Below are 21832 nucleotides of genomic sequence, written 5' to 3'. Positions count from 1 at the left end.
TTATTTTATATAATATCATATAGTCATAACATATAAAATTAACCCTAAAAATTCCCTACTAATTTCTTGACTTATTATTGAATTCTGTTCTATCATTAGGCAGGTTATATTGGATTATTTCATAAAAATGTGAAATCCAGTCCAAATAATGATAAATTCATTTATTTCTTCAGTGATATTTGTTACAGAAATGTTCACTTGTAAGTTGTAGGCCTAATGTCATATATAAACTTCAGGAGGTACAAATTGTTGCTGGGTTATGGAGGCAAACCTTTATCTTCAGACCATCTCAAACCATAAGGCAAGAAGAGGAGGATCATGGTGGCTAAGCTAGATGGAAGTCTTCTAACCAATCTAGTAACAGCAGCAGCTGTGAATAGTCCACATTTTGCACTGGTCCTGCAGCAGTATTTCATTAATTCTGCTCGATATTGCAATTACTTCGTGGTAGAAATTCATTAATACGATCCACTGTTGCAGGTTTATCTTTATGTTGTACCTCTCAATGAATTCTGTGCTAATATAGCAGCCTACTTTATAATGTGGGTCGCTCCTCATGCAATCTACAGAAACCAGTGAAATGCACCTTCCACACAACATATTTTATCCATATTTTTCTTATTTTACACAGTTACATTCTGCATATTAACTTCTATTCCTTGTTTTTTCACAGGGTGAACATTACCTCTGATATATTTTTTTGTATTAATGAATGTATCTTTTTATGTTTTAAATGCTGCTTTTGGGTGTGTTTTTGAAAAAAGTCATTACAGCATTAAACTTTGAAAAGCCTAGTCACTGAACTATCCACATTGCATACCATTTATTTCTAGGGCTATATATTAAGGCTCCACAGAGAGACATTCTGTTTTTCTATTTTTAATTCTTCTTCCAAACACTTCTAAACCCACTGCCATTCCTTTATTTCTTGGCAGATCAAATTGAAACTTCATAGGGTTATTTTTACTTGGTCCAATGCATCAAGAAGCAATTTTCATTTTTTGGTTGGATCCTTTTGAAGTCAAAAGTAAAACAACCCCCAAATGTATATTTTTTGCTCCTGTTTGGTCATATTTAAAGCAATGACAATGAAAATTGACACAATATAAATTTTGATGCTCCCAACAATGGTCAGAGCTCACAAAAGAGCATTATTTTGGGGTTTTTGGTCAAATTACTCAATGATATTTTGGCCAATGTAGTTAGAATTTGGGAGAAAGATGCTTTTTTACAGGTCCAATACACATACATAAAAAAAGCTAGATTTGTCCAAGTTGAATCTTTTATGTGAGTTAGAACTAACAAGAAGCATAATTTTGTGTATTTTGATCAATTACTCATATTCAATGGGCTTTGGTACAAATATACTTTTCTACGAGTTCCACACACTGACAAACAAAAATGGTAGGTTTCACCATTTTTGGTAATTATAGGAGTTAAGAGCCACAGAAAGCACAATTTTAGAATCTTTGAAAATTACTTCACCATATTTCAGCAAATTTTACATGTGATTTAATACAAATTTTCTTGTTTTCTTTCAAGTCCCAAACAAAGATATAAATAATATTGGAATTTTTGTCGTCTGCTTAATTTTTCAGTGAGGAAAGTACAATTTGGAGTTTTTGTAAACTAATGATATGTATGTCAACCAATGTACATGGGGTTTGGTAAAAAAATACCTTCTAGACGAGGTATAAACAGTTTTCCATTTTTCTGTGTTTTTCATGATTTTTCTGGTATCAAAACTTGTTACATTGGGATTACATGGTGGAGACATGCTGCATTAGTCTATGAAATTTGACCTCTTTTAATTTTTGGTCTGAAGCTTTGAAATCATTTCATGTCATTTATTCATTATTTGACTAGAGATGAAAGTTGAACAGCGAGACCAAATTCTTGTCGATATTACTGTGAATTAGAATATACCAGTATATAACTGTGTGTGATAACATACAATAAAACTGCAAAGACAGTATGCCCCCATGTTTTCCCTGATGCTAAAACAAGAAAAATAGTGATTATAGCCATACTCGTAATTGATATTGGTGCAGCAGTGAGGTAGTTTTCACTGTACTTATGTTGTTTCCATGTGCCACATTGATATGGGAAACTTCATATCACTACGAGAATACAAAGGTTGCACATATAATAGTATCTCTTGTTACCTAACAGAACATTCTGTAGATCTGTCAATTTTAGAATGTTAGCTGATGTTGGAGTGGTTAAAAAAAAGGTGTGCTTTCTAATTCATTCTATAGACTTCCTTCTCACTGTTAATACATTGCTCTTAGCAAATGATGCCTTGTTTTAGCTAACAATGCAAGTGTGTTCTACTTTATGAGAGAAAGTTTGCTCACCAAAGTTGCTTTAACAACATACACAACCCCTTTTATAAAGCACCTCTGTGAAAGTCTTTGTTTACGACTGCATTTTTTATACCGGCAGAATACTAAGTAATAGTATTGTGTCAGTATCAAATAAATCTAAAAAGTTTACAGCCAACTAATTATCAAATATTATGATTTAATATTGTTGAAATGTAATGTTTTGATATCCAAGTGAAATATTACTAGAATGAAAATCCTAAAATAATCTTTTTTTTCTCAATTAGAGTGTGTTTTCTTATAGGACACCTACATCCAGATATCTGTTGTGTCCACCGAGAGGAATCGAAGCCCTTATTTTAGCGTTGTAAATCCGTAGACTTTCCGCTTTCCCAGTGAGGACGAAAGAAAGAGACGTAAAAATTTTTGGAAACTTTTAAAAGAGTCCATACAGACAACAGTGTTGTAAGCGCTTGTGCAAATACACTTGCTCTAACATCGATGTATCTTGGTAAAAAAATTTCGTTTCGATGAACTGGCAGTTTATCGGTAAAAGTCTGTACACGTACACACACACACACAATTCATGGTTCTTGGATAAATTAAACGATATTTAATTTCATATTTTGTATTTTTATTGGTTTCTTTTTAATTAGCTCCCCAAATTCAATACACACACACACACACACACACAGCTGCAGATTTCATACAAAACTTTAATATATCACTTTAAAAAAAAAATATTTGTTCAGCCAATTATCGGTCAAAGTATATATTTTCTTTTTAAAACAGGGATCTCCACTTCATGTTGGCACGTGTGCAAAAGGGAAATCCTGACACATTTATCATCAGACGCAAAAGACGAGCGCCAAGGGCCCCCAAATCAAGAGGGTCCCAAATTTTAGATTAAAAATGTTCGTAAACATTTTTGATATTTTATTAAACATTTATATATGATATATATTGTTTATTTTTTTATTTATTACACAAAGAATAATGAATATACTTTCACAGCAGGTATGTGATTTTATACTTTCAAAAACGCAGTTCATATCACTATCTATATATTAACCCTTTCAATTCTGATAAATAACTTGTCATTTATTGAAACATCTTAGTACTATTTATCTTAAATTCCCTATAAACAAGTTAATATCATCCTTTGGGCAACTTAAAAATGAAATAGTCTTCAAAAAACGGTATTTTGTATTTCTACCATTTAAATAATTTAAAACATATTTTTCATTTAAATAACTTACATACAACATTAAGCTTGAGACAACCCTCCAGGATTCGCTGAGAGTATCCCGGAATAGCACACATTTTCCCGGCACCCGGAAGGTATGCCAAATATCCCGGTTTCTTAAAAACAAATCTGCTTGTAACTCAGAATATTTTCGTGCGTATCCCATAAAAATAAAACTGTCTACACGAGGGCTATCTGCGGTAGCCGTCCCTAATGTAGTAGTATAAGACTAAAGAGAAGATAGCTACTCATCACAACCCACCGCCAACTCTTGGGCTACTCTTTCACTAACGAATAATTAAATTAACCATCATTATAACGCCCCCAGGGTTGAAAGAGCCAGTATGTTTGGTGGGGTAGGGGTTCAAACCCATGAAATCACATGGTGAATTATGCACTAACCGTCTGGCTATACGGGGCTCAATAGTTAGATCAAAAGAATGTATTACACAGATAACCTAAAATTATTTTTTTCTTACAAAAAATTAGAATGTTTAATTTGATATGTATATACATATATAATTTTGTCATTATTTTGAAAACAGCTTTCTTTAAATACGTGAATTGATATTAACTTATCACTTCCATATTATTAGCTTTTATATGCCTCCAATTTTTAATTACTATATTACCGAACTTTAAATATATATATGCGTGTGTGTATGCACACTAGTACGCACATATTTATAACCCGGAATTATATTTCAAATAGTTGGCAAGCCAACAGAGCTCACATGAGCAAAACTGATATGAGCGGAAAAGGTACCAGGTTTAAGCCTGAACTTGCAACATGCATTTTGCCATCCTATGGATGTTTTGTCCTGACAAGAGACGTTTAATTTACCAGCATCCACAAATAGGAATAACTGCTTCAAGCGCCTTACGAAGGAAATTTAGCAAACAAAGTGAATGTGAATCTGGATCACTTTCAAACAATTTTATAATGGAGGTACAGGACTATCCTATGGGAACGCCCCATCTCACGTAAATTGGTTTACTAATGTTTGAGACATGCATACACACATACAGACCCAAAGGCAACACCATCAACCCCGGGGGATAAAAAGGTGATTAACTTTCCTGTTTGAATCTAAACTTTAGTCGTTGCCTCTAAATCCTAATCCTTATACAGACAAAATTTTTACAGTAGCTACAATGCGTTTCAAAACTTCACATCAATATCTTTGCTCGCTATCCATTTATCTTCTCATTCCGTATTCAATACAACCGGTTTTTTTCTAGTCATAAAACATTTACTTATATTTAATTTCAAGGCTTACGTTCTTGTTAGGAAATGCCTTGCATACGTAATAATACTCACATTTGCTTGTAGTGCTGTAGACAAGTCATTAACGATTTTCTTTTTCATCATTTAACTTTTAGATGATGAAAATGTTCTTGCTTCTAGAATAACTTGTAATGCGATCTTGATTCTCACATTTTAATTCGCTCGTGTCTCAAATATTTTCGGGTTTATTTATTATCTAATGATCAATAACATAATTGATAATTATACCTGGCCACAAAACAGCAATTCTGTGAGTAGTTAAAAGTTGGACTTTTGAATATTTTTTGCTTCAACTCGGATCATTAGTATTAGTTTCACCAGCATCTTCTTCGTTGGACATAGTGGATACTTTTTCAGTTTGTTGAAAAAAAACTGTGTAAAAAGTGATCGGATTACGACTGAATTTCAGAAGCACATTGAAACCAAAAATCTAAATATTTTCAGCGGGACGAGGGTATAACATCTGATTGTTCTTTTTAGTTAATTCGTCTTTCGTATCTTACGTTTTTTTTAAATAATTTGGGACGCTTTTATAATCACGATCGAGGAACTACAAGTTATTTGTTTTGAGTTTTAAAATTAATGACAAATCAGTTTCAGCTTAAATTAATAACCGAAATTAAAAAAACAATTTATTTTTTCATAATTATTGATACAACACAGAATGTAAATCATATTAATCAAATTACATTAACAATAAGGCACACTGGTAAAGACTTGAAAATAAAATAATTATTTGGACTTATTCTCATAAAATCTTACACTGTCGAAAACTTAGAGAAGACACACCTACGATAATGCTACAAGCATGGCTGGAAAACATTCGGTGCTTCAAGAATGAATTAAAAAACTTTACTTATACCTTGTGCTAACCATACGTTAAATCTAGGTCAGCCAATATGCACTAGAACCATGTTCTAAAGCGAAATACTTTACGTTCTTCTGCTTCTACATATAGATGGAACATCCTTACCGATTACTTAGGGTGTGCATGTTTTCATATAACAAAGCCACATCGTGCTATCTGCTGAGTCCACCGAAGGGAACCGAACCCCTAATTTTAGCGTTATAAATCCGTAGATTTACCGCTGTACCAGCGGGAAACATTACTTAGGAAATAATACAACAATAAGAAAAACGTATGCGAGATTAGTTGGTTTACACTGTTTACACTTGTAAAAATAATTTTTCATCATCAAGGAAGTTCTTTTGAAAATTAGTGAATTTCCTACACAAAAAACAGTAAAATAGAGACAATATCGTTAATTTAAAAGTTTAACTTTTTTATCTAGCGATGTTTTTACCTTATACTTGTTTATTTTTTTTTATAAGATGGCGTACGTGTATTGTTAGATTATCGAGTGTTTTCTAAAGCTTTATGAATTATTAATAGAATAATACCAAAATTGATAGTCAAAGATCGTAAAGAATACTTTCTAATGATGGATGATAACATTAAAGTTACTGCTAGAACCAGGTGGGCGCTAGGGCTGGTGAAGAAAGATAATAATGAACAAAAAAAAAAAACAAATATAGGTTTTTTACTGTGGAACGCTCTGTATAATTGAAAAGTGGCATATACACCAGAAATAAAGTGACTGTGCCAGGTACCTCTTCATATTTAGCTTCTGTTGACCTGTAGAGAAGAAACTCCAGATGGCTCTCGTATTGCTTTAATGTGAACGTCCGTGCTATCCCTACAGAGAGCGCTAGCATACTCTCCAATGAAAAGTAAAAGCCACTGAAATAACAGATTTCACAACGTCGCGAAAAGTGGACGTTAAGATTTTGTTTGTTATGGATTTCGCGCAAAGCTATACGACGATTATGTGCGCTATCAGTCCCTAATCTAGCAGTGAAAGACAAAAGAGGAAAGGCAGCTAATCATCACTATCCACCGCCAATTCTTGGACTTTTCCCACAAAAATAGTGGGATTAACTGTAATTCATAACGTCCCTGCGGCTAAAAGAACGGGATTGTTTGGTAGGATGGGGATTCGAACCCGGACCCACGAATTGTGAGGAGAGTGCGCTAACCATCTGGACATGCCAGGCCTAGACGAAGGTTAATAAATATACTAGGGTTAAATGCTTCATTCCGGTTAACCAAATACTCCAGTTCTCATATTCCGCCATTCTTCATTATTTTCAAACAAAACGGAAACACTATTATTTGTTCCTAGGTTTCTTCAATTAAAACCAAAATTCTATGTTAGAAAAATGTTCACATATTTAATAGGAGATGCAATGAGTTTATATACATGTTCAATACATACGAATATAAAAACATCAATAAAATGTGTGGCTTAATAAGGCGGTCATTCGTTTCAAAACACAACAGGAAGTAAGGGATCGTTACTGATCAGATCAAATTACAAGAAATTCGAACAACGACTGCAGGCGTTAGCGTAACAACTGAAGAGCTGTGGAATCGTGCTATTCGACCGTGATACACGTGCAGGTTAGATAACATTTGTACACACTTGATTAAAGTCAAGTACCAAAATGTAGTCAATTTGATTTTCTGCAGTTTGTAAAGCTATATTGACCTTCCTTGCAGCATATATACATTAAGTTTTATTCGTGTTGACTTCCGCTATCTCAAGTTCCTGTAAGTGCATCATGAACTTTCTGTCTTTTCCCCAGGTGCATGTGTTGTAACGTCAAGTGTGCGAGGTATCGGACTCTCCCAGGTATACGCAAATTTGTATTCTCAAGACGGCAGGTATGGGAATTAGAACTTTAATTAAAATAAAGTACAGAACATCGTTTCGACCTTTTTAGGTTACGTTCACGTTAACAGGTTTAGTTCAAGTGGGTTTCTCGTCATCAGATATATGCTGATTTCTATAAAATAAACTGTCTGGTATAATATACATTTAATTATCTGTTTACCCACACATATGATCAAAAATACAGCGTTTTCATCTATTGAAAAATAACTGAAATATATTAGGATTTGAAACATCAAGCATTGCGTAACGTTAACCAGAACAGCACTTTTGCATCACGCGTATTAAACCCCCAGGTCAAAACCTGAGGTTCTAAAAAATTTTTTCCATAATTTTAAATTACTTTACAGAGGGAGAACAATTCATCGACATGTACGAGGGCTGTTAAAGAAATACGCGGACTGACGTCATAAAACAAAATGTACTTTATTTAGAAGTTACAGGTTTGGGACCCCTTCAAAGTACTCTCCTCCCCAACGCACACACTTATCCCAACGGTGTTTCCACTTGTTGAAACAGTCCTGGTACGCTTCTTTTGTAATGTCCTCCAGCTCCTTCGTCGCATTTGCCTTAATCTTGGGAATCGTCTCAAATCTTCTTCCTTTCAAGGGTCTTTTGAGTTTGGATAAAAAGAAAAAATCGCAAGGAGCAAGGTCAGGTGAGTAGGGGGGGGGAACAACAGTGATCGAGTGTTTGGCCAAAAACTCACGAGTTCTGAGGGCTGAATTTCGCAGCAACGCGGTGCATCTTCAATTTTTCGGTCAAAACCTCGTAACAAGATCCAACTGATATCCCACACTCTTCAGCAAGCTCCCTGACAGTCAGACGTCGATTTGCCCGCACCAGGGTGTTGATTTTGTCGACGTGTGGGTCGTCAGTTGACGTGGAAGGACGTCCAGGACGCTCATCATCTTCAATGGACTGTCGACCATCCTTAAAACGTTCATGCCACTTGAAACATGCCGTACGCTTCATAGCAACATCACCGTAAGCCGTGTTGAGCATAGCAAAAGTTTCAGTCGCAGATTTTTCAAGTTTAACACAAAATTTCACAGCAAGTCGTTGCTCCTTCAGGTCATTCATTCTGAAATCCGACAAACGAAAAAATCGCACTTCACTTAAAACCGCGTAGTTAATACACAAATGAAGGTATCTGCAATCGGAAATGGCGTCGTAATCAGCTGATCTGTGCGAACCTAGCGACACCAAGCGGATTCCCTGGAACCAACTGGAGCCGCGCAATTCAAACAGTCCGCGTATTTTTTGAACAGACCTCGTATGACTACTTCTTCATCAAAAGGCAAGAGTGACTGTCACTTTTGGCCCGGCATGGCCAGGTGGGTTAAGGCATGCGACTCGTAATCTGAGGGTTCGCATCCGCGTCGCGCCAAAACATGCTCGCCCTCCCAGCCGTGGGGGCGTTATAATGTCACGGTCAATCCCACTATTCGTTGGTAAAGAGTAGCCCAAAAGTTGGCGGTGGGTGGTGATGACTAGCTGCCTTCCCTCTAGTCTTACACTACTAAATTAGGGACGGCTCGGTGCAGTGGGCTAGCAACCTACTCACTTAAAAACCTGTTACAGAAACCGCAGTGATTGCGGCCCTATGTTCCTTAAGGAATTGAGTGGCAGATGATGAGATGATGACAGTTACGAAATTATAATGTTTGTAAACATTTTGATGCAAAAAAGGCATAACGTTTGGCGTAGAAAACAAAAATTATAAAATATATATATGACGACCAAAACTTGATATATTTTATTAAACTTTCACTGTTTTAATCTCGACAATTATTTTGTCGTTTTTAATGGTTAATGTCGTCATTTTAATGGTTCTGTACCCATTAAAAAAATAGCTTATAATTAGTTATGTGGGATCATCAACCTACAGATTAATCACCTTATTTTTATGACGTTCATTATTGGTAGTCCGCATATTGTTCCACGTTCGGTAAGTTTACGTTTTTACCTGTACATCAATCAGTATAAAAAGAACTGGGTAAAAAATAATGATAAAAACACTCATTTATGTAATTAGTGGGATTAACAGCAATACTGGTGGTATTTTTGTACGATTCATTTGCTAATACAAACCCTATGATAAACTAAATCACGCACCTGAGGAGTGTATAAAGGTTGGGGTGCGTATGACGTCATATTCAGTGTTACCGCACATCATATTTGAAGTAAAGGAAACCATTCCTTTGACATTTGTCACACAAGTATTTTCTCATCGAAATCAAAACGTGAAAGCACGTAACCAACCGCCAGGGAAAAAGGAAGACGTGAGCATGGTACTTGACCTTCTTAGATCTAAAACACGAAAATCCCGCTCAGGAAGAAAAGAGAGAACTGATGTTTGCACAGTTCTACGGCCTTCTTATAAATCAGTCTTCGTGAAAGTAATAAAATCTGTTGTTTCATTGATCCCTACTGGCATTAAATAATTCAAAATAATTTCTGAAAACATCTTTATTACTTTTTAAAGAAAAAAATTATACGACCATGTGTTTATCAGTGGTAAAAGATCTGAATAATACTAGATCTAATGATGATCATGATATCTGAGGCCTAAGTCACTAGTACAGACTATGCTAGTTACTACTACTGGTATATTAGGATCAGATCATTTGTAACAGTATGACATTAGAGGCTGGGCAGTAGCAGAACTGATAACGTTAACGGTCAGATTTTGTGTTAGAAAATCGGACTAGTAATGAAGATTAATAAGTACTTTACTAGTTATGCCATTACGTCTATGCCATATCCAACAGGATTCTGTAAACGATAAAGTACTAACGATTATAGTTACGGTACATGAATAAGCAGGGCGGTCTTAATCCTTTTGGAGCAACGGACAAAATTCGGTAAATGGTAAGGATATGTAAACTCAGAAATAGATTAAAAGGCATAACATCGAGGGCTTTTCCGTGTGTGGGCCCCAGGAAATTACCCATTTTACCCAATAGGTAAGACCGCGTGTGTAAGTATGTGTGTTTTCTTATAGCAAAGTCACATCGGGCTATCTGCTGAACCCACCGAGGGGAATTGAACCCCTGATTTTAGCGTTGTAATTCCGTAGACATACCGCTGTACTAGCGGGGGACGTATGTAAGTAAGCCAAAAAGGATCTGCATCTTACATAATCTAAGCTTATGGCCTAAATATGTTCACAAAAGATTAGTCACTTCATTGTTAGTAAAGAGAGAGATGTAACAGCCCAAGAAATAAATTAATTCTCTCTAAATGCACACTAAAATACAATTTTTAAGCAGCAATAGGCCTGTGATGCACATAAAGCAATAATTAAAACAGAATTATTTTTCGGTACATTACAATAACTGTATTTTTTTTTTTTTTTCTGTTAGGCTTTAAGGCTGTGGGGCGCGAACCACAGTAGTTACACTCTCGTACATTAATCATTAGGCCACACTCAGACCTACATTAACACCAACACAAGTTTTAACGCGATTGAACCATAAAGGTTGTCTAGTTATAGTTGTTTTACTTATATAACCTGTAACCGATAAGAAAAAAAAACAACAACTGCTAAGACGACTGATTTATCTTTGAAGTGACATATTTCTCATCTCCCGAAACTTTTCTACTGGGTGTCTTATAATATATACAAAACAGTACATTCCTTTACTTGCTTGTGCAAAGCTTTAATTTTCAGTTATTTAAAAAAATAACTTTTATTACAAGTTAGGTCCCAGAACCTGAATTTCAAGTTGCAGTGTCTTGATAACGTAGTAGCTTAGCGTATATTGAATCTAGAAGCTTATTTCCAGGTCACTTTCTTTGAATGGTTCATAGTTCATTGACATGAAGAAATAATATTCTTACTTATTAAACATAATTAAAAATACGACCAGTGCAGGCATGACAAAACATTTACAAAAATAAATAGTTGAGATAAAAGGAGCTTTTGTTATTATTTTTTGTTTTAACATGTCTGTAACCTGACCATTCCAAAAGTGAGGGTAATACACAAACAAAACGCTTTTGTTAGTCAAGTTATATATGGTCGTCATAAAATTGGTAGTTGATCAATAAAAATATGTCCTAAAGACCTTAGGTCATAGCTTTGTCAAAGACTTTGAAACGTTATCAAATTATACAAAATCTATACGAACAAGCGAATTTCGTAAAAACTCCACATGGATGAAGCTATGTCGAACATATTTTTCCGCCACTTTTAACAGTACATCTATAATACCAAAAAAGCGATAGATAAAAAAAGACCAGCTACAGAGAAAGATAAACTAATGAGGAAGTACTGAACATATGTAGGTTTGTTTTTCAATTTCGCACAAAGCTACATGAGAGTTATCTGTGCTTGCCGTCTCTAATTTAGTAGTGTAAGACTAGAGGGAAGGAAGCTAGTCATCACTACCCACCGCCAACTCTTGGGCTACTCTTTTACCAACGAAAAGTGGGATTAACCATCACATTATAACGCCCCCACAGCATATTTGGTGTGACGGGGATTCGAACCCGCGCCCCTCGGATTACGAGTCGAGTGCCTTAACCACCTGTGGCAAATTGGTAAATAAAATCAAAGGAAGAGGTGTAATCAATAACATTGTAAATTTAGTTCTATTCTAAATCATATGTGATGAAACCTGCAAGTATTAAAACCAAGAATAATGTACGTCAGTGATTTAAAATGTATTCAATCATAATTAAGATAAACTACTGACCAAAATATAGATCTTCCCACTGTGTTGCAGTTCTTCCTATACTTGTTTCCACAGACATTGATGAAATGCTAGCTAAAACACAGACCTATTTATTTCTTAATCAATTTCCATACACATTAAATAATGGCTAAACATAGATCTATCCACTGTGTTTCTCTTCTTCCTTAACCAATTTCCACACAAAATAAGTAAAAGCGTTTTAATTAATTTTCTGTGCATAATTTTAACACAGTGACAGTTAATAGCCTTTACAAAAGAAGTAAAAATAACTCGTGTTTTTCTTATGCAGAGTTACAAATAGTAATGAACAACAAATTCTAACAACAAATGCAGAAGGTTTGCGAATACTTTGCAGGACTCAATTTAATCCGTTTTTACAAAGCTTATTTCATCATATCTGCCGTTACCTCAAATATAATTAATTGCATTTACCAAAATAATACATTACATTCACCGCAGCCGTAAAGCTTCATATGTTTTTCATATGTCCAGATTCAAGTATTTCACAGCTTACTAGATGTATGTTCTAATGAATAAAAGTTATTAATTAAAAATTACTCGAACACTCCATAATAAAGAGACATTGAACACATTCAATAAGTTTAACAAGGACTTAAACATTTACAAACACTGTCCGAATCGTTAACCTACAATTTTCAATTCCTAACTAACTGAGTTTTAATAAATCGTTAATTTATTATGTAATTCGATTGCAATTATGCAATGTAAAACTTTCAGTGACATTCAAATATTTTAGTTCAAGAATAGTCATACCAAAGATTTAGACTACAGAAAAAAGTTCTAAAATACTTAAGAAAATAAAAAGTGTTAACTGGTCTTGGTCCATATCACGTTTTACTTATCCTTTTACAATTTAAATACCTTTTTGTTTCTTTAATAATAAAAATTGTTTTAAATAAGTTCTAGAAAGGCCCGGCATACCCAGGTGGTTGAGGCGTTCCACTCGTTATCTGATGGTCGCGGTTTGGAATCCCCGTTATACCAAACATGCTCGCCCTTTCAGCCGTGAGGACGTTATAAAGTGATAGTCAATCCCACTATTCGTTGCTAAAGGAGTAGCCAAAGAGTTGGTGGTGATGACAAGCTGCCTTCCCTCTAGTCTTACACTGCCAAATTAGGGACGGATAGCGCAGACAGCCCTCGTGTAGCTTTGCGCGAAATTCAGAAACAAACAAAGTTCTAGAAATACACAGATCCATATTAATTTTTTATATGTTAAATATCAGGCCTACTTCTTGTTTTCTACCTTATCTAATTCTATTATACAGGTAAACATCGATATAAAACGCATCGATAAAGCGCGATAATCAGTTGGGCGCGATGGGGTCTTAGGCCCCAAATTTTTTGGGGTTTCTACAGAGGCCGCCGCTTAATATTACCACTGCTTAATGTAATCAGCCGGTTAATGTGATCAAAAATCAAAAACCAAATCCACTTCAATTTTTTTGTATGGTTTTCACGCCGCATATTGTGATCAAACCCCGGCCCGTTTTTGTTTCAGTACTGAATTCGTATTTTAAACTTTGCCATGACATTTTTTTTATCTGGTAATTATTTGACTTCAGTTTGTACTTAGATTTTAATAATTAGTAAATAAATTATCAAAATTAATTACTATATGTATTAACTTTTAAAATTGAACTAATTTTAATCAGCGTTTAATCGTAAAAACGATCACATGATTGCTCTGACGGAACTACTTTTAGAATATCAGCCCCCATCAAAGTAATGAATTCGATAAATTTCTTTAGAATTCTGCTTTTTACATTTAATTTCAGTCTTAAAATTGAGTTTAATAAATAAAAATAAGTAAAAAAATGCTATATCATTGGTGTAAGTAGTTTTGTTTGTTTTTTCTTTATTTCACTACAAAAGCGTAAATTTTGGATTATCGCTCACCCCGAGGGTCAAAAAAATATATAATCAAATCGGTATAAGGCGCAATCAGATACAACGCGGTCGAATTTTTTGGACCCCAACTAGCGCCTTATATCGATGTTTGACTGTATATGTATTATTTTCAATAAATTAAAAAAACACTTTGTATTGATGCCACCTACTTTATCCTTAATTTTAAAATAACAAGCATTTACTTGGCTGGTCCTTGACTAACATAATTTCTCAAATGTTTGATTTTTATTCCTACTTTGCATGTGAGATGTTGACATTAAAGCTATGCTCCGCCCATCACTATATCAAAATTCAAATTTTATCATTATAAACTCTCGGAATTACCGCTAAACCAGATGGGGTGTTTTACTTCTAAGAAAGGATGTGCAAGTCGCCGGACAAACAAACATAGAGTAAAATATACGTCATTGTCAGTTACACTGTGAGGAGGTTGCTAAATACTACGTAAGAAAGATTCTTGTAAGTGGGGGAAGATACCAAAATAGGACAGAACTTCTACCTCCCTGCTCTGGTGAAAAAGCTCTTTATTCAATGTAGATGTTTGCATTCGAACTATCGAGCGAAACTCGCACAGGAGCAACTATAATCTGCTGTGACCATCTTTCAAATCTATATAATGAGTACACTGCTTGTACAAACCTCAGTTTCAAAACTTGACGACAGAAAAAGTATTTACAAATCCGAAGAAAACAGCCAAATAATAAGCTTCAAAGCCTTGACCATTCATATCACATTCACTGTAGAAACTAGAACTGTGAAAGGTACGCTTACCATTTTGTTGTGTTATTTTAACAGTAATATTAACATTAACACAAAAATAGCTGGATGACTTCGCGCCTAACATCCTCTGCGATGGGATGAAGTAATTTTCTGCGCTACGCAAAAACATGCACAAATTAATAATTTACTAAGTTTATATACATATATTATCTTCTCAGATAGTAAATATTTGGATATATTTTTCAACCTAATTCAGCAAGATAAACTAACAGGTCAAGAAGCCACTCAAGATCAACTAGCTCATACAAATATTATTTCGTGAATTTCGCGCAAAAATACTCGAGGGCTACCTGCCTCTAATTTCGAAGTGATATTACAAGAAGGCAGCTAGTCAACGCTATCAACGTTAACGCTTGGACTACTCTTTAGTTTTAAACAGTTTTGTTCAGGTAGTTGTTTTAATCGCAGAGCTCCACGTGCAAATCACAAGGATTCATCTTCGAATTTCCGCATTCTAAGCCCTCAAATTTACATTTAAGTCAACAGAGAGGGTAGTTTTTTAAGATAAAATAAAACTTTAAGTGAACACAAACAAACATTATTAAATGTTGAGCTAAACGAAGGAACTATGTAAATTACATTTTAAAAATGTGATTATTTAATAGGCAACGGTTACAATGTATACCTGGTTCCAGTATGAGGGACGTTCTTTATACAATTTGAAACCGATATTTCCTAAAAAAACATGGTTTAATGATTAAAAATCATTCTGAAGATATTACGACGAAAATAAGTACGAAAGTGTAAATTCTTCTGATTCTTCTCTCGCTAATATAAATACAAAAATAATGAATGAAGGTAAACAATACAAAAATAGCTATGCACGTGTCTGAATATTTCAGATATAATAACTATTTTCTTTTAAATGTAGATCCAAGGGACCATGTTTCGCATTCCATCAATAAAGGGGGATTCGCGTTCTGGAAATGGGGCCATCGATGCGTTATAAAAAAGACGGTCAAATTCTCCAAGAGTGGGCAGTACATTCTCTTGGCCCAGCATGGCCAGGTGGTTAAGGCACTCAACTCGTAATCCGAAGGTCGCGGGTTCGAATCCCCGTCACACCAAATATGATCACCCTTTCAGCCTTGGAGGTGTTAAAATGTGACGGTCAATCCCACTATTCGTTGGTAAAAGAGCAGCCCAAGAGTTGGCGGTAGGTGGTGATAACTAGATGCCTTTCCTCTAATCTTACACTGCTAAATTAGGGACAGCTAACCCAGATAGCCCTCGTCTAGCTTTGCGCAAGATTAAAAAAAACAACAACAAAGATTCTGTTAATTAGTTTCCTTCTCTCTCAAACTTAGAGGTCGCTATTACAGATAATCCTTGGAAAGCTTTGCGCAAACACAACAAATCAAATATGTTAAAAGTACATACGCTTTACAATCGTTTCTAACTAGTTAAAGGTTTGTATTTTTATTCTTAAAGATTATAAGGAACTTAATACGTTATTTTCATAAGCATTCTGCATGTTTAACCTCTAATAGTTTTGAACTTACAAATGTAACACATTTCTGTGTACACAAGGGAAAATAAAGTTACAGTAAGAATTCTTACTATATTCTAAGTGTACGGTATTTTGAGACGTGTTTTACAAACCACGATGAACTTACCTTTATACAGAATTTAAAGAATATGTAATATTAATACTACAAGTTAACCTATCCTTGTAAATTATATACCTCAATGGCAAGTGGTCAATCAAATAATAGACTAAGTTTCATATTTATTTTAGTATATTCAAATAGTATTGATGAAATAGTAAACTACTAACACCAGGATTATAGCCACAAATGTCACTTTTTAGGTTTCTTTAAAAACATTAAAACCTGATTGATCGTATCTTTGCGAAAGTTTACATTTTCTTTAAAATTTACTGATACAGCTAATTTATCCTGTAAATAACGTAATAAAATCTGATATAATGTTTTCAACCTAATAATATGTGATACATACTTGTATATACAATTTCATCACTCATGTCAGTAAAATGCAATAAGAGCTAATCATTTTATCAATAAAACGAAAATTATCCTAATTTAAAAACTAAAGTCGAAACTGCATATGAACGAGCCCGATCGGTTAATCACACCAATTAACCGATTGGTTAATTTTTTTCACTCCACTCTTCAAACAACGTATGCGATGTTTGTACTTACACCATGACACCAGGAGGAAGCTCCCAGACACATTCTCCGGAGATCAGATTAGCATACATGTGCTCCCGTGTTCGTGGCTCAATAATCTCCACCCAGTCCACTCTGAAGAAAAGAAAATATTCATAATACAGTCAATGTTAAAGTTACTTTAATTTACAATGTAATGGAAAAAGAGAGAGGAAGAGAGAAACGTGATGTTCTTCAACCTAATAAGGAAGATTGAATGTGACATAAAATTTATTTTAACCGTATAAACCAGCAACAACCATCGCCAATATACAGTCATGGTGCAAGGGAATGTATCACAACTGCATTCTGACATTGTTTGACATTTGTAAGTGGTGTGATATCCCAGAAAACTGATCACTTTTAGGAATAGTATGCAATTTTCTTTTCCAACCCAAAATATTCATATACTCATATCATAAAGATGTCTTCAGATCAGGGATTTTGAATGCCAAAGATTGGGATATCTCTTGAAATTAATGGCTTTGGAAAACAAAAGAACACTGATCACATTGGAGATTGCAGAAAGACACCTTGAACAAACTATACTCCTACAGTAGTTAGTTTGTAACAGGTGAGAATACATGTATAAGAAGGTCAGTGGGGAAAAAAAAAACCGTACACGTTAGGCGACATTGTAATACGAGGGCTGTTCAAAATATACGCGGACCGACGTCATAAAACAAAATGTACTTAATTTAAAAGTTACAGGTCTGGGACCCCTTCAAAGTACTCTCCTCCCCAACGCACACACTTATCCCAACGGTGTTTCCACTTGTTGAAACAGTCCTGGTACGCTTCTTTTGTAATGTCCTCCAGCTCCTTCGTCGCATTTGCCTTAATCTCGGGAATCGTCTCAAATCTTCTTCCTTTCAGGGGTCTCTTGAGTTTGGGGAACAAGAAAACATCGCAAGGAGCGAGGTCAGGTGAATAGGGGAGAGGAAGAACAGTGATCAAGTGTTTGGCCAAAAACGCACGAGTTCTGAGGCACAAATTTCGCAGCAACGCGGTGCATCTTCAATTTTTCGGTCAAAATCTCGTAACAAGATCCAACTGATATCCCACACTCTTCAGCAAGCTCCCTAACAGTCAGACGTCGATTTGCCCGCACCAGGGTGTTGATTTTGTCGACGTGTGGGTCGTCAGTTGACGTAGAAGGACGTCCAGGACGCTCATCATCTTCAATGGACTGTCGACCATCCTTAAAACGTTCATGCCACTTGAAACATGCCGTACGCTTCATAGCAACATCACCGTAAGCCGTGTTAAGCATAGCAAAAGTTTCAGTCGCAGATTTTCCAAGTTTAACACAAAATTTCACAGCAAGTCATTGCTCCTTCAGGTCATTCATTCTGAAATCTGCCAAACGAAAAAATCGCACTTCACTTAAAACCGCGTAGCTAATACACAAATGAAGATATCTGCAATCGGGAAATGGCGTCGTAATCATCTGATCTGTGCGAACCTAGCGACACCAAGCGGATTCCACTGGAACCAACTGGAGCCGCGCAATTCAAACAGTCCGCGTATTTTTTGAACAGACCTCGTAAGAAACTATCCCTTTTAAAACGAGGCCAAAGGGGTATGGGTTCGCGAAGATAAGGCTTCCAGTCATATCTCCCGTTCAACCGTCTAACACCTTAAAAAACATGCATAATGAAACATACAAGCTATTTCATATGAAGACATACCGGTCAAGTCACCAGCCGTAGTACCTAATGCTGTCAGAGCAGTAAAGAAAGTTAATTAATAGATACTTAATGGCGGCCGTATGTCATATGTTATATAAACACAAATTATATTACGTTATTGGTGATGACTGTAAAGGACTATGCCCCTAAATCAAACAATCTGCTTATACTTCAAACCTTTTATGAGGCCTATTTTATTTATCTCTCTCTTTTATTATTTCTATACACTGCTGGCCAAAATCTTAAGGCCAATGAACATAAAGACAAAATATGCATTTTACGTTGTTAGACACAACCACTTATTTGAGTAGAGCTTCGAAAAATGAAAATAAGAAAAGGGGAAAAAAAAATATTTTAGCATTTAATACAAGAAATGTGAACACTATGAAATTAACCTAAATACTAGCTGGTCAAAAGTTTAAGACCATACTGAGACGGTGTAATCGGTTAACACGTGACGAAATATAGTCATTGTATTCAAGCATTAGCGTTGTCAACATCTCCCACTGACATCTCCTGTGTTTCAATGGGTAAAAACATGACAAAGACTAAAAAGTTGACAGAGTTTGAACGTGACAGAATTGTCGAGCTCCAAAAGCAAGGTATCTCTCAATGTGCCATCGCTGGTGAGATTGGGCGTAGTAAAACTGGTGTTGTAAATTTCTTAAAAGACCCTGAAGGATACGGAACGAGAATTTCAAGTGGTCGGTCCAAGAAAATTTCACCAGCCGATCGTCGAACCAGATTAAGGCCCTTATGGACACAGAATACAGCTCAAGAACAAGAAGACGGCATTTACGAGATAAAGGCTTTAAAAATCGTAAATGTCGTCAAAGGCCACGCCTTCTTCCACACCACGAAACACCTCGGTTAAACTTTGCTGAAAAACACCAAACATAGGATGTAAAAAAGTGGAAGAAGGTTTTGTTCTCTGATGAGAAAAAATTTAACCTGGATGGTCCAGATGGCTTCCAACGTTACTGACACGATAAGGATATCCTACCGGAGACATTTTCTACATGACACAGTGGAGGAGGCTCCATCATGATCTGGGGTGCTTTCTTCTTCCATGGAACAATGGAGCTTCAGGTTATACAGGGGCGTCAAACAGTAGCTGGTTACATTGGCATGTTGGAGAGAGCATCGTTATTGACTGAAGGCCCTCCTTATGTGGAAATTACTGGATCTTTCAGCAGGATAATGCTGCAATCCACAATGCCCGCAGGAGAAAGGACTTTTTCATGGCGAATAACGAGATTCTTTTGGACCATCCAGCGTGTTCGCCCAAACTGAACCCCATTGAAAATGTTTGAGGGTGGATAGCAAGGGAAGTCTGGAGAAATAGACGTCAATTCCAAATAGTGCATGATCTTCGTGAAACCATCTTCACCACTTGAAATAACATTCCAACCAGCCTTCTGCAAACGCTTACATCGACCATGTCAAAGCGAATGTTTGAAGTTATTCGCAATGACGGCCGTGCAACTCACTACTGAGATCTCTTGTTAAGCATTTCCTACCCTGTTTAGGACTTCCTTTTTTTATGGTCTTAAACCTTTGACCAGTTGGTATTTAGGTTAATTTCATAGTGTTCACATTTTCCCTATTAAATGCTAAAAGGTTTTAAACTTTATTTTCCCTTTTTTTATTTTCATCTTTCGTAGCTCTACTCAAATAAGTGGTTGCGTCTAACAACGCAAAATGCGTATTATTTCTTTATGTTTATTGGCCTTAAGATTTTAGCCAGCAGTGTAATAGTCCCCTAGAAGCTCAGCAGGAAAGTATGAAGGCTCACACTGCTAAAAACTAAGTATCATCATTGGAAGCGGTCTCAGTCATTCTGGAGCTCCAGGAAGAATTCAGTAAATGGGGTCCCATAATAATAGTAAAACTCAGAAATAGATTAAAAGGCATTGCATCGGGGGCCCAGGGCAATTGCCCAGTTTGCATAATAGGTGCGACAGCCTATGACCATTAATTGTGGAGTAGGCACAGCAAAGACAGCCTATCGTGTAGCTTTGTGCTTAATATCAAATTAAACGTACTCAATTTAAATATCACAGTAACATCGTACACGACTTTTCTAATACAGTAATAGTATTAAAATATAACTTAAAATAATCTAAGGAGACATCCAATGAGTTCACGAACTTAACATAAACGTTTGATATTTGTTTTAAACCTGAACTACACCTTACGCGATACATAAGCTTAATTTATGGCCACGTCAGAGACCCCATAGCACGAACGTATTCATCTCTAATTTAGACTGCTAACCAAGGGATGAGAAACCAATCAGTAGTGGCAATTTTTAGCTAAAGAGAGGGATTGCCTGTCACGACTATAAAGCCCTTACTGACGGGTGTTAAAAGATATATCAATACCAGGCTGCAGGGAACGGCTGGGCTTCGAAAGGCATGGTATTGATCGCGAAACTATGTACATATATATTTATCTTATCAAACTGCCTGAACAACAACTGTTTCGCTGAGAATTATAATTTACTCTATATTTGGACTTGCTGCTTTCTTAGCAGAAAAGTACACGACGGGCTATCAGCGCTCTGTCCATAGCGAGAATCGATTAAGTTCATAAACTTATGTTGTCTCACGGGAACACTAGATGCAACTTTATTGAACAGAAATATATTTTAAGTATTCTAAAATGTTATATGTATATGTGTGTTTACATATACTTTGTTTGTTATAAAAAGCAAAGCTACACAACGGGCTATGTTCACTCTCCAACGCGAGTACTGAATTCTGATTTTTAGCGTTATAACAGCTGAGTCATCCAGAGAGCTTATTCACGTTGGACAAAAGTAAAAAAATTTACTCTTAGACATCACACTGAACATATTTAAACACCTAATTTCACCGTTAACACAAGTATGTATATATAATAACCAAAATTAGGTGTCTATAACGCTCTGCCCCCCAGTGGCTCAGCGGTTTGTCTGCGGACTTAC

General features: G+C 35.7%; 1 protein-coding gene across 10 annotated transcripts in view; it reads right to left on the bottom strand.

Annotated features, from left to right (window-relative positions):
* The window catches only part of LOC143223138 (uncharacterized), a 143328-nt gene that overhangs the window by 72666 nt on the left and 48830 nt on the right, over window positions 1-21832 (bottom strand). For 4 of the 10 annotated variants that reach the window (XR_013012678.1, XM_076450670.1, XM_076450668.1 and 1 more), the window contains exon 2: window positions 17168-17269. The exons of 1 other annotated variant lie outside the window; for it this stretch is intronic. Coding sequence is in view for 4 of the 9 variants with exons in the window: in XM_076450670.1 (XP_076306785.1) it covers window positions 17168-17269 (102 nt within the window). In the remaining 5 variants the exon portion in view is untranslated. Of the gene's footprint in view, window positions 1-12293; window positions 12366-12725; window positions 12820-13235; window positions 13494-17167; window positions 17272-21832 lie in introns of those variants that run through there. 5 more of the 10 variants (XM_076450671.1, XM_076450672.1, XM_076450678.1 and 2 more) reach the window with 5 other exon arrangements.

This window comes from Tachypleus tridentatus, chromosome 8 (genome assembly GCF_004210375.1).
Source record: "Tachypleus tridentatus isolate NWPU-2018 chromosome 8, ASM421037v1, whole genome shotgun sequence".
In the NCBI taxonomy this organism is placed as follows: domain Eukaryota; kingdom Metazoa; phylum Arthropoda; class Merostomata; order Xiphosura; family Limulidae; genus Tachypleus; species Tachypleus tridentatus.
This window is presented reverse-complemented; position numbering and strand designations above follow the sequence as displayed.